Raw genomic sequence first — 12,662 nt, forward strand, 5'->3', positions numbered from 1 at the left:
GATAATCATAACAAGTTACGCATTAAATTATTAATATCTTCATTTTAAGTGTTAATATCTTATCTTCTAAATATTTATAACTATGAAGATATAAATATCTAAGTATTTTTTATAGAGTAGAACTAGGGTGTTCTTAAGCTCACCAAAGTATTTGGTGAGGTTAACTCCAAAATCCATCAAATCGGTTTCAAATGACGAATCCGAACTGTTGAAACCCGCCTTCCTTACGAGTGATGCATCTACATTTGAAAATTTTAAACATTCGAATTAATTTAGTATTAAGTCAAGCGGTCAAAATACATTCAAAGAATGAATGCACTAAAATTAATTTATTAACCTTCTAATTTTGACCAATTGACTTTATACTAAATTAATTTGAATGTTTAAAATTTTCACATGTAGACGCATCACTCGTAAGGTTGGCGAGTTCCAACAGTTCGGATTCGTAATTTGAAATTGATTTGATGAGTTTTGTAGTTAAGCTCACCAAACACTTTAGTGACCTTAAGAACACCCTAGTTCTACTCTTTTTTATATTTATACACTGAAATATGTATTCTTATGATGTCAACTATTTTTGTTAGAGTAAGATTGATGTGGGAACGAGTGCGGGTACTGTAAAAGATAAACTATATAATTAGTGGGGGCCATAAAGAAATGATATTACTTAAATTTTAGAATAATAATTAGTTGAGACTATATAATATATTTTTAGAATAATAATTAGTGGGAATCATAATACATTATTATTCTAAGTGCGGTACTGTAGCATAGATACTGTAGTGCGGATACTCAAATAATTATTCTTATATTTATTATAGACACCAAATTTCTCCTGACCCGGCTATGAGTATTGTATTGAGTCAGGTACCTGAGGGAATTACTGACTTGTAGAAATGGACGATTCTTATTTTCCTGTTCTTGACGAATATCAAATCAATATAAGACAAACAACCTGTTTGTAATTTTTTACCTTTGCAGAGTTTCAATTTAATTTGAATTTGTTTTTGTCAAAGTTATTAAATGAGGTCGTTCTCAATAAATCATCGTGAATGGAGATTTTTTTTGTTGGTTCAGTGTTTTTTAAAATATAATTGATTCTAAAATTATGGTAACATTGTATCTAAAACTGAATCCAAGCACTCTATATTCCATATATGTGATAATTAAATCGCATGCTTCTTCTAACCAAAAAAAACTTTTCTATATGTATGAGATAAAAAAAAAAATCGAACTCTTTTTTTTTTTTCATAACCGGAACACATTTGTTTCAAAATCAGATATGATCTTATCGAATATATAATTAACATTAGAAATATTAGTTTATCAAATAAAAATTCTGAGATGCATGTTTTGTTGTTCACGATTCACAAAGCTAGAATGTGAACAATTGAAATTCATCTACTTTATGAATAATGTCTGTATATGAAATTGTTTTGAAGTTTCAAATTCATTTAATACAAACTCAAGTGGTAAAAAAAATTAACCTTTTATAAATTCTTTTATAAAACAATCAACAGTTGAAATTGATCGACAATTCGATAATTTTTTAAAGTTGTACTCATCAATTCTTTTTTATGAGGACATTACACCTCCAAAGTTCACCCAATTATCCTCAACTTCTTGATCTCCTGTGGTGGAATATGATGCAACAGTTGACGTCAACAGAATGCTTCAAAAAAGTTGTTGAGGCGTCAACATAATGTAATTAAGTTTGTTGAGGGAATGGATGCATAGTTCTTTGACCTCAAGGAGCTAATTAATACTGAAGTACCGTATGATGTAGAGTTGCGTAGAAATATGTGAGAGAAATTAAGAGGCTGGGCGGTGGGGGTACAATTTTCAGGCGCGGAGAATTCAAATAGTCCCTGTTGTGGATTTGATAATCTTAACATGCCTACGGGCCTTGTGATGATAAAAAATAAAATAAATAAATTATGTAGTTACAAGCACACTGCACACCTTTGACTCTTCTCTTCTGACTAAGAGCGAGATTGAAGTCTCCGGTCTCCCTCCCCCCTTGTCAAGAGATAGAACGGGGACGAAGAAAGAGCGAGCGATTACGCAGTACACTAACTGTGCGATGGATTGGTGCAAGACTGTAGGAAAGACGCTATGGGCTTTACTCACTTTCCCCATCAGCTTGCCTCTCATATGTATACTACTTCTCCTTGCCACTCTCTGCGGCCTCACTGGGTAACACCATTCATTTCAGGCTTCCAAATTAACTGAAAACTTACACGGCCATCTTAATTGGCTTCTCCAAATTGAGGTTTAGGAAAGAAATTAACATCTTATATGCTTAATTCTTTTATATCATAGTGAATTCATGATTTGGGTTCTTCCTGTCAAGAAATTTCCAAAGGGACTGGTAAACGCTGGAAACCAACTTGTTTCTGTCGCCAAGAAAGTTCTAGAGTGTTGGCTGCTAACAAGTAAGCTATTTCTTTAATTAAGTCACCCCCTTCTCTTTTTCTTTAAATATATATATATTTTTTTTTACAAATAGGCTTGTAGTGCCATATACCAGTACAATTCTAATGGAAATGAGAAAACCATTGAAGAATTTAGCAAAACTATTTTTTTTTTTCAAATTTAATACTATAATAAAACCCATCAAACCAATTATCTGAAAATTTTAATCCCCAAATTCTGAGCCAAACATGTCAAACCCAAATCCTACAATTAAACCCGGTCAACTACCAAAGCCAAATTCAAATTTCAAGATGCCCAATAACTATTAGAAAACTATATAAAATTATAAATCGGATCTAATATTTAGGTAATCCAATACAACCGCAGTAAAACTTGAGAAAAGCGATGCAAACACAACAAACATTCCAGCCCATCCTTAATTTCAACACTTAGATAGAAAAAGTGATAAACTACTGGATTCCTACATATCTAGAATTAAAGTTAAACAGGGAATGTACTCTGCATAACATTGATCAATAGTAATGACTGGTTATTAAAAGGTACAATCTGAATAAAATGACTTCAAATAAAACTACATGGAAAAGATAACCTGAAAAGCAAAAAAAAAAAAAGAACTGCAAATCACTATTATGTGTTTATTGCTTTCAATTATTTTCAAAGTAATGGGAACTTTTATGAACTTTAAAGAAAGATCATGTGACAGAACATAGAGGAGGAGTTGCAACCTTGGAAACTACAAATGCGATGGAAAATAAAGGGATCACTGTAATACAACCTACCTTAACAAAGAATGAAAATGTGATATTTGGTTTTCCAAAAATTGGATTCACCTATGAGGAGTTGATAATTGCAAGCGATGGCTTCAGTGATTACAACTTCATTGGAAAAGGGGGCTTTGGGAGTGTTTACAAAGGAAAGTTGGAGGATGGAAGAGAGGTTGCAATCAAGCAGCTGAGTGTCGAGAGCAGGTGGGGTGCACGTGATTTCATTGTGGAAGTTGATGTACTTAGCCGAGTGCACCATCGGCATCTTGTCCAGTTAATTGGGTGCTGCATTACACAGGAAAAGAGGATGCTTGTGTGTGAATATGTCACCAATAATACTTTGCACTTCCATTTGCATGGTAAGAATTTTTCTGATATTAACTGTTATTCTGTTAGCTTATTCGATGTCAATTATTGATGATCTCATGGCTAGTGCTCTATAGTATAAAAAAAAATTATATATAATTTTTTCTATGTTTGGATATCTTCAAGTTTGTTCTTTGGTACTAGTTACTTACTCTGTTATTAGCACATACTGTCTAGATATTTCAGAATTAAACCTCAATACGTAATTGACGAATTTCAGAAGTTGACTCTGTGTTACCTAGAACTTAAATTAGCACATAAGGTTGTTCTCTGTTTTTTTTTTTTTTATTGAAAAGAAAGTTGGTCTAGGATCTTTCCATCAAAACCAGGTTGAGGTCCTTCTGTTTAATTTATTTTTGCTTCAACATAAAACTCAGTTTTTGAGACTTTCTATTTCTGCTGTTAAACAGAGACACGTGAATCATTTTTAGACTGGCCTACTAGATTGAAGATAGCACTTGGTTCAGCAAAAGCACTGTCATACTTGCATGAAGATTGTTAGTTGCTTACTTTCTTTACCTTATTTATTCCCTAATATATTTATTGTAAGTATAAACTCAATTCTTTTTGGATCTATTTCTCTTAGGCCAACCTCGGATTATTCATCGTGATATCAAGGCAGCAAATATTTTACTAGAAAACTCCTTCGAAGCAAAGGTACTGAACCTTTTTGCCTAAAATTATTCAAAATTGGCATTATATTTATTTATTTAGAACAGGAATCAGTTCACTAGCATTATGAATAAACTAATCTCTCTGTTATACTCAGTACAAACTTCTTAGAATCAGTAGACACTGCAATCTCTTTTTGTCCGACTTCATTAGTAGACATGGACTGCATTGTTATCCTTGGTGAAATATTTTTTGTAGACATGGTGATACCCAAAAGAAGACAAACCATAATATATTGAAAGGGCAGTCTAATTTATACAATTTCTTGATTGTGAGTAAACTCTGTGTTTTATTCGTTTCAACCTTTGAGTATGAAACAACAAATTATGACTGATGATAACCAAAAAGCATTAAATTAAGTTGTATAAAAAACTTGAGTCCTAATGGTGCTACTTTATGGTCTTGTCGTGAAAACAGGTTGCCGATTTTGGGCTAGCAAAGTTCTTTCCTGACGGTGAAACGCATGTTTGTGCTACACAATTTGTTGGGACTCGTGGGTATGTGACTCTGTTGGTACTTGCACATTCTCCTTTCATGATGAAAACATCAGAATTATTGAGGAAAATTGACCCCCAATTTCTCATTTAATTTGCTACATTACTCGTCTTTTAAATTTGTAAAAAAAAATATATTAATAAAGGTATAAAATTATAGTGACAACAAACCAGAAGATTATCATAGTGTTCATCTAATTTAGAGAAAATCATTGTTTTATTCATTACAATTTTGATTTATGGAAGTTGGCTTGCACAAATTCTCTGTGAAGCTATATAACACATGAAAATATTCATTAATTTTTCTAATGTCATTAATTACTTAATTAATTAAATTAGGTACCTTGCACCAGAAATTGCTATGGGCGAAATTAGAGAAAAATCTGATACTTACTCATATGGAGTAGTGCTTTTGGAGCTGATTACTGGCAAAAGACCACTTGTTCATACAGATTCATCTACAGAATGTTTAGCTGATTGGGTAACTTCCCTTAACCAAAAAATGCTGAAAATAGCATAAAAAATGGGTTTTGAATTGTAAATTCTGGAAAAAAATAAACTCGGTACTTTTTCTCTATAGGTGTGGCCGTTGCTACTTAAAGCACTAGCGGATGATAATTATAACAAAATTGTCGATCCAAGACTTGCAACTGACTACAACCTTGAGGAAATGAAGCTTATGGTTACTTGCGCTTTTGCTTGTGTGCGTCGGTCACCACAAGCTCGGCCACCTATGAGTCAAGTATGTAATCTGATTACTACTAATTATGGAAAAATTGTATTATGGTCCCAAATTAACAGATTTACTTATCAGGTTGTTCTGGTATTAGAAGGCATAGCAACTGCGGACACTCTTAGTGAAGAACTTATTCAGAGCTCTGGCAATCTCTCTTGTCCTGATACATTCAGCACCTCATCTAGTAATTCAGAACATGTTAGAACAGAGAGCACAAGAAGTTTTTCGGCTGGTATAGAAACTGAATACATGACGGCTTGTATTGACCTACATTTGTCTGACAATGCTGACATCAACAGAAACAGCTCAGCAAACACCAGTCACCAAATTGGAAGTCATGTTGGATCGATTGACAACGCCATCTCGTACACTAACCAAAGTGCTTATTTTGATGCTCCGGAATACTACTCTGCTATCTCTGACGATGAAGCTCCTCTTAGACATGCAATCACACATGTCACTCCGGCCCCAGCTTGATTCACTTTGAGTTCTTTCTACTAGAAAGATGTCTATATAGGTGTAAATTTATGATATGACATACAAGATAATTTGAAATCTTGCATTTATTCTAGTGGCAAGTATGTAACTGAAGAAATTGGCCCTGCCCCAGCTCAATAATAAAACTGCGACGAGAGTTAATGATTGAAATATTTGTGCTAGTTTGAGGTTACAAATAATCTCGTAGACTTATGTTTTGTAGGATTTTGATATATATTTGTTGTAACTTTAGTGTATTATTCTTTATTATTTTTATGATATTATATATTTAATTACCAAAAGATGTGTGAATTTTGAAATATCAGATGCACTGTTAGTCCTTTGAATATGACGTGGCATGAGAAAATAAGACAAAAATTTTAAAGAACAGAATCCCTTTCTTTCTTGTTTTGATGGTTGGCAACAAATTGTCGCCAACAATTATATTGATAAAGAACAGAATTCCTTTCTAATCAATACATTGTTTTACATCTGTTGCTTGTTCCTTCTGTTGCTACAACACCAATAGGGGCAGAGCCAAATAGATGAGATTGAAAGGGTGGATAAATTAATTTCATTTTATATGAAGGGCCGGAAAGTATTGATGCATGCATAATTTATAAAGTTTACTTGACAAAATTATAAAGTTTCAATATATATTACATCAGTCTTTGTTCATCCAAGAAAACATAAAAGCTAATATATATCATTAACAACACCAAGTTAGTAAGTTCAACCAAAATTATTGAAAAAAAAAACGCTCAAAAGAATCCAAACATATCTCTCCCTCGATTATTAATCTTGTACAAAATGGACCTTGATCTTTGAGTCTTTTGCAGTTTAGCATTTGGGAAGATCAGATGGTGGTGGAGGCAGCTTCTGGTTAGGGAGGCTTCCATCTAACACAAGCCATGCCATCCTGAGACCCCAACTGGTGTGCACTTCCAAGTGACAATGCATGAACCAGACACCTATATACAAAATCCCGTAACAATTTAAATTGATAATTTCAGATTTAGAAAATAAAAAGAGCCATCTAAATTCAAGTTTTGTGAATAAGAAAAAAAAATCAAATTAAGTAAAATTAGAAGACCTGGATTATCGGCAAGGAAACGAACAGCCACCCAACCACCAGGTGGAACCCCAACTGTGTTTCTCTCAACAGGGTCTACTAGATTGAACCCTGCCGGGTCTTTAGCTGGGTTATAGTTGCCAAACCCTCGCCCGACAACAAAGAAATTGAATCCATGAAGATGCAATGGGTGACTTTCGGCGCCTATAATGCCCGTGTCTTGCATCACTAATTCGACACTTGTATTGAATGGAACTACCAAAACTTTGGTGTCATTGGTAACAAATGTGTTGTTTGGAGGAGTTCCAGTGTAGTTGAATGGCATGAGGGGCATAATTGGGAAGTTCGATCCATACACACCTTTTGATTTTCCAGAGAAATGAGATTGGAGGAGTGCCGTTGTTGGAAGAATGAAGGATACATTATTTATTGAAGCTGAAAGTTTTGTTCCATTTGGACCCTTTTATAATAAAAAATAATTAGTAATTGTTTTTTTGTAAAATATTATGATTTACCATCAGACAACAAATATAACATAATAATTACATAAAAGTGCTAACCTGACATGTTTCATTTGGAGGGCACGGTTTTTCTCCAAGACCGACTGTAAAGAAGAATTGTCGATCAACAATTTCGGGTACATTTGCGGGATACTGAGCATTGGCCAAACTTCTCAGTTTCTTATTGAAATTTGTTGCAAACGAAGTGTCATTTAAAGCTGGCAATGTTGGCTTATAAAGTGGTAGGTTCTTGTTAAAACTAGACGAATAAATACTTTTCGGGTTTTCATACTCGAGAATTCCTGCAACAGTGGAGTTGTCGAAGGTTCCTTGACCGCTGACGTACGGCCTTGCCTCCATATAGAAATTTGCATTCGGGTATTGTGTGTGCGCTGTAAGAAGGACATTTGTGGTCTGACCGGGGGTTATCAATATTGTTTCTGTAGCAAAGGGTTTTACATAAAATGCATCGACTTCAACGATTGTAAGAGAATGATTGGCTATTGAGAAGAACAGTTCATCATTGAGGGCAGCATTGATAATGCGAAGAAGGTATGTCTTGCCAGGTTTCACTTTGAGCTTAAATGTGTCTGCAGTTGGTTTGTTATGGTCAAATTAGGATATAAGGAAGGCGCAAAATAGAGTTAAATGTTTTAATTAGCCATATATATATATCATATATCTTTCATGCTGCTATATATATATGCATAGCAATAAAGGCTAGTTTACATTGTAAATAAAAAGAAGAATGATATGATATTGTGATATTTTTGAACCTTTTGCGGAGCAATTATATAGCGGACCAGGAAGACCATTGATGGTATATGAATCAGAAACATTTGGTCCTCCACCGGTTTGTAGAGCCTGGCTGATAACTTGTTCTGTGTCAGCTTTCCACCATTCACCTTACACATTTGAAATAAATATTTTGTAAAATCATGCAAGTAAAAAAGGCAATTCAAATTAACAATGTATGAATAAAAAACATTAATTATCGATGTACCGAAAATGATGGGGACTTGCTTGTAAGGCTTTGCAAATGGATAAGGAACACCGAGTTTAGGTAGGATGATGATAGCCCCATAAACAGTCGAGCGAAGCCATGAGATATGTGCATGCCACCATAGAGTACCTCTTTGTCCCACAATTGTAAAGTTGTAAACATAAGTGTGGTCTTTCTGGATTGGGCATTGTGTTACATAAGCTGGACCATCAGCCCATGCACTCCGTAGCTGCCGCACTCCATGCCTATACATATTTCGGATAAATGATAAGGTAACCGAGCCAGGTGTTTATCATTTTTTGCTAACTTAAATGAGCTTAAGTAATCTAATTTGACTGCTAATTTTATTCAAAATGCCAAAATTAAAATTTATGAAGAGAAAAAATGGCTTACCAGTGTAAGGTGATATTGTAGGGGACATGGTTAACTACTTTGACAATGACCCGATCACCTTCCCTCGCCACAAGTTTAGGTCCTGGAAACTGGCCATTCACTGTCACAATGCTCTTGGTTTCACAAAGACGCGTCACATTCGTCATTTGAACCTGTAATTACGATTAATGAATATATTCCAAAATATTTTTTTTGCAAAATTTTGTTTTCAAGGTTAGCAGCATGTAAACTCACATCAAACTGATAGTGTCTTGTACGGCCAGTTTTCTGAGACTTTATTGTAGCTGGAAAGATGAATAATATGATCCATGAAAAAACAAGGACTGTCATGAGAGAAGAGTAAGGAACAGCCATTATTTTCTAGAAAAAAATAAATTGAGATCAAGAGGGAAATGTTTACTGGATGCATGCATGGCAAGAGAACTAGGGATGACTATATATAAGGAAATACCTTAAATTTATTAAAATGGAGGATATATGTTTGGTGAAATGAGAAGTGCCAACTTAAACGTTAAGCTGAGACCCAGACTAAGCATAGCTTAGAGTGTTGCTAAAGTCAATCCCAGCTCATTTTGACCATTATTTAATGCATGCCAGCATTCTTTAATTTATCACGAATTCATAGTATAATGCCTATATTAACCTTTGGAAAATTACTGCTGGTGCTAAGTAGAAGCGTTGTTGGAACTTCCTATGTAGGTTTACATATTTGGGTAAATATTTTAACAGAATTGTTTTGACTTCATACAGGGCACGTACTATAGAATTTAGACATTGCTGCAGATGGTTTGTGCCCTGCAGGAAGCCAAAACTGATCTGTTAAAATTTTTACCCCCATACTTTTAATTAATTATAAATTAATTGGATTGGCTATTGTTTGTTTGAGACATCATTGTTAATAAGAATTGTTTTTGTTAACTTAGCATGTAAGTACGGATAAAAAAAATATTGTTTGCATATCGGATGTACAAGGATACCGATTCATAGAAGTTGTTTCGTACCAGGCCTTAGTGATTTATAAATATAAAATTAAATATTATGATTTTCTTTGTAAATATAATTATATAAATTTTACTATTATGATTAGATTGATTTATGTAACATTTTATATATTTTTATTTAGTAATTTAAGATAAATTTGATTTACCCATCATTTTTTATGGTTCTGAATTAGTAATTTAGGACAAAATTGATATGATATTTATATTTTTATTTAATTAATATTTTATATTTTTTACAATAATGTGATCAGAATTATACTTTTTATTTATTTTATGATATCATGTACACGATATGTAACAGTTTCGGTCCAAAATACCTATTTCATTGACTAACGTTTTCCCTTTTCTAATTTCTAGCATCAAGTCATTCTCCAACATATTTTAAGTTTGTTAGACATGCATGGACTGATTTTTTACCGAAATTTTTATTAATTTCATTGTCAAAAAAAAAATTATTAGGAATTCAAAAAATATCAAGGCTTTTAAGTCAATCTATAGCTCCATTCTTGAGGACCCCAAAAACTCAAAAATGCACTGTAATATACTGATATTTAGATTTTTAATCAGGGGCTGCAGATGGATTTGGAGGTCCTAGTATTTTTTTAATTATCTAATTTCAGTGGTGTTTAGTTTTTTTCTTTTTTTTCTTTTTTGAAATGGTATTAATAAAAATTTGGGGATTTTTTTTTATCGATAAACTAGATCTATAACTTCAGAAAGGGATGATCACATGCTTTAAGGTGTCCTTGTCTAGTGTCAAATTAAAGATGAAAGGTATTTCAGGGTGTACAATATAATAACGTCTATAGTTGATTGGTACGTAGAACCCTCTTTGACTTGAAAAGCACATTTTTTTTTTTAATATTTCGGTACCTTCTCAGACCAAGTGCATCTCCATCCAATCAAGAGAGGGATTGATGTGAATTATTACTACACAAGTAATAAATTCTAATTTACACTCAATTTGGTTGCAAGTGTACAACCTTGTCAAGTAGTACTTAGGGATCGTCTCCACAGGGACAAGTCGAAATTTCAAGTCTAACCTAATCAATTTAATTTAGTAAAAGAGAATAAAAGGAATTTGTTTGTTTTTAGGATGGTTTGGTTGTGATTAAACTAAAGTCTTTAAAGCAAAATTAGGTTTTTAACAAGAATGAGAAATTAGGGTTTCTTAGGGTTCCTATCCACTAGTGTCATGACTAATTGGTTTATTAAATTTGTTCTTCTAGTTATGAAGGCACAGTTGGGTGTTGTAGGTACAAAGTGATATCTCTATATTAATACCATCTTTAAATTAGAATAAACGTCACCTCTCGGTACTTGGCTACCCTAATCTAAAGTCATTAAGTTCTTACTGTCCCAATAAATCTAGAAAACCATCTTTCACCTCTCGGTACTTGGCACAATTCTCTAAACTATTAGGTAAAGCCCGTATAAGACAAGCGTCACCTCTCGGTACCTAGCCTATCAAATACTCTATTCCTTATGGTCTGGACCTAATATTCAATTTCTCAATTGCAAATACCAAATCCTAGAGTTTCATGTGATTTCGATTAAGTCCTCACAATCAATTAAAATAAAGAATAGATCATAACAAAGAACAAGAATATATAAAATAAAACCAACTAAATCATAACAAAAGTTTCAAGTACAACCCTAATCAACCCTAGAAAAGCCCTTAGCCAGCCATGGCTAAGATACAAATCAAATCAAAAGAATAAAAGAGTTTCAAAGGAAAGAAAATAATAAAACCGATTGATCAATGATCTCTTCTTCCTTCTTCTCTCTTCTAGCTTTTCCTTGCTCTTCCTTGTTGAAACCCTAGAAATTCTGCCTAAAAAACGTCCCCCAATCTGTTCTACAGGTTCCTATTTATAGCCCCTTCTAAAACCTAGAAATAACCAACCAAAAATAGCAAATTCGGACTCTGAACCGACCTAATTGCGGGCCGCAATGTACTGTAGCAGTTAACAGACTGCGCAGAAAAATTCTGAAGAGGTCCTTGCGGGCCGCAATAAAAGTCCTTGCGGGTCGCAATACATTCCTTTTATATTTTCAGGTTGTAGATCTTCTCGTTAGCTTTCCAAAAAGTGGTCACAAGCCTAAATCGGAGTTACGAGTCAAAAGTTATGGCCGTTTTAATTTCAGACTCTATTTTTGGCTGACTGCTACAGTGCGTTGCGGGCCGCAATAACTCCATTTCGGGCCGCAATAAATGTTGGCAGAAGCTCATTTCTTCGTGCTAACTCACCCGTTTTGCTTCGTTAAGGTCCAAACACTTGATTACCTGTAAAACAAACATAACTAGGACAGTAACTTGAACTTTTTGACATTTCTAACCTAATTAAACCTAATTTAAACTAATTTAACCAAAACTTGGCTTAATTTACATACCTAACCCTAGGTTTAAATAGATACAATTTTGGCTTATCAGGGATGCTTGATCCAATTCCTTTTCTTAAGTTATATTTTGGTCGTTGTACAATACAAAGGGTAAATCTTTTTGAAAGTTCTGTCAGGACTACACGTTCATGCAATTTTTCAGAGTATACCTAATTTTAGATTAATAAATTATTGTCACATCCTCCAATTAAACAACACATTTGTTCAAGACGATGATTTACTACGTACATGTTGTGTGGCGCAAATAATCTATACTTTCGAAGTTGTTCTAATAAATATTTATGCAAATATAGTATATCATATTTGAATTAAAATGTCAATTTTGATGATTTAATAACTTCAAAT

General features: G+C 33.5%; 2 protein-coding genes across 3 annotated transcripts; one reads left to right on the plus strand and one right to left on the minus strand.

The window, feature by feature from the left end:
- Positions 1-1,993: 1,993 nt before the first annotated feature.
- LOC144568510 (PTI1-like tyrosine-protein kinase At3g15890) lies at positions 1,994-6,272 on the plus strand. Of its 2 annotated transcripts, none has more exons than XM_078318871.1 (9): positions 1,994-2,196; positions 2,323-2,435; positions 3,128-3,559; positions 3,977-4,063; positions 4,153-4,223; positions 4,656-4,735; positions 5,072-5,213; positions 5,313-5,474; positions 5,547-6,272. In XM_078318871.1, exons 1-9 carry the CDS (start codon positions 2,084-2,086, stop codon positions 5,943-5,945), a joined length of 1,599 nt encoding a protein of 532 aa, XP_078174997.1. In that variant the 5' UTR covers positions 1,994-2,083; the 3' UTR covers positions 5,946-6,272. The 2 variants fall into 2 exon arrangements, with proteins under 2 accessions (XP_078174997.1, XP_078174998.1); XM_078318872.1 differs by having other exon boundaries at positions 1,995-2,196; positions 3,140-3,559.
- A 315-nt stretch (positions 6,273-6,587) lies between these two features.
- Positions 6,588-9,318, minus strand: LOC144568259 (laccase-4-like). Its single transcript, XM_078318544.1, has 7 exons — positions 9,148-9,318; positions 8,914-9,065; positions 8,521-8,765; positions 8,294-8,422; positions 7,578-8,107; positions 7,039-7,477; positions 6,588-6,916 (listed from the first exon to the last, which is right to left on the minus strand). The coding sequence occupies exons 1-7, from the start codon at positions 9,265-9,267 to the stop codon at positions 6,786-6,788; spliced, it is 1,746 nt and encodes a 581-aa protein (XP_078174670.1). The 5' UTR covers positions 9,268-9,318; the 3' UTR covers positions 6,588-6,785.
- Between the last annotated feature and the right edge of the window lie 3,344 nt (positions 9,319-12,662).

This window comes from Carex rostrata, chromosome 17 (genome assembly GCF_964058835.1).
Source record: "Carex rostrata chromosome 17, lpCarRost1.2, whole genome shotgun sequence".
NCBI classification, from domain to species: domain Eukaryota; kingdom Viridiplantae; phylum Streptophyta; class Magnoliopsida; order Poales; family Cyperaceae; genus Carex; species Carex rostrata.

Bases quoted from the DNA above. Each gene is read 5' to 3' on its own strand.
- LOC144568510 (XM_078318871.1), top strand. From the start codon at position 2,084: ATGGATTGGTGCAAGACTGTAGGAAAGACGCTATGGGCTTTACTCACT. The intron at 2,197-2,322 runs GTAACACCATTC...TTTATATCATAG, and splicing joins ACTCTCTGCGGCCTCACTGG to TGAATTCATGATTTGGGTTC. The intron at 4,736-5,071 runs GTATGTGACTCT...TAATTAAATTAG, and splicing joins CAATTTGTTGGGACTCGTGG to GTACCTTGCACCAGAAATTG.
- LOC144568259 (XM_078318544.1), bottom strand. From the start codon at position 9,267: ATGGCTGTTCCTTACTCTTCTCTCATGACAGTCCTTGTTTTTTCATGG. The intron at 8,766-8,913 runs GTAAGCCATTTT...AAATATGTATAG, and splicing joins TACAATATCACCTTACACTG to GCATGGAGTGCGGCAGCTAC. The intron at 8,108-8,293 runs GTTCAAAAATAT...AACCAACTGCAG, and splicing joins ATATAATTGCTCCGCAAAAG to ACACATTTAAGCTCAAAGTG.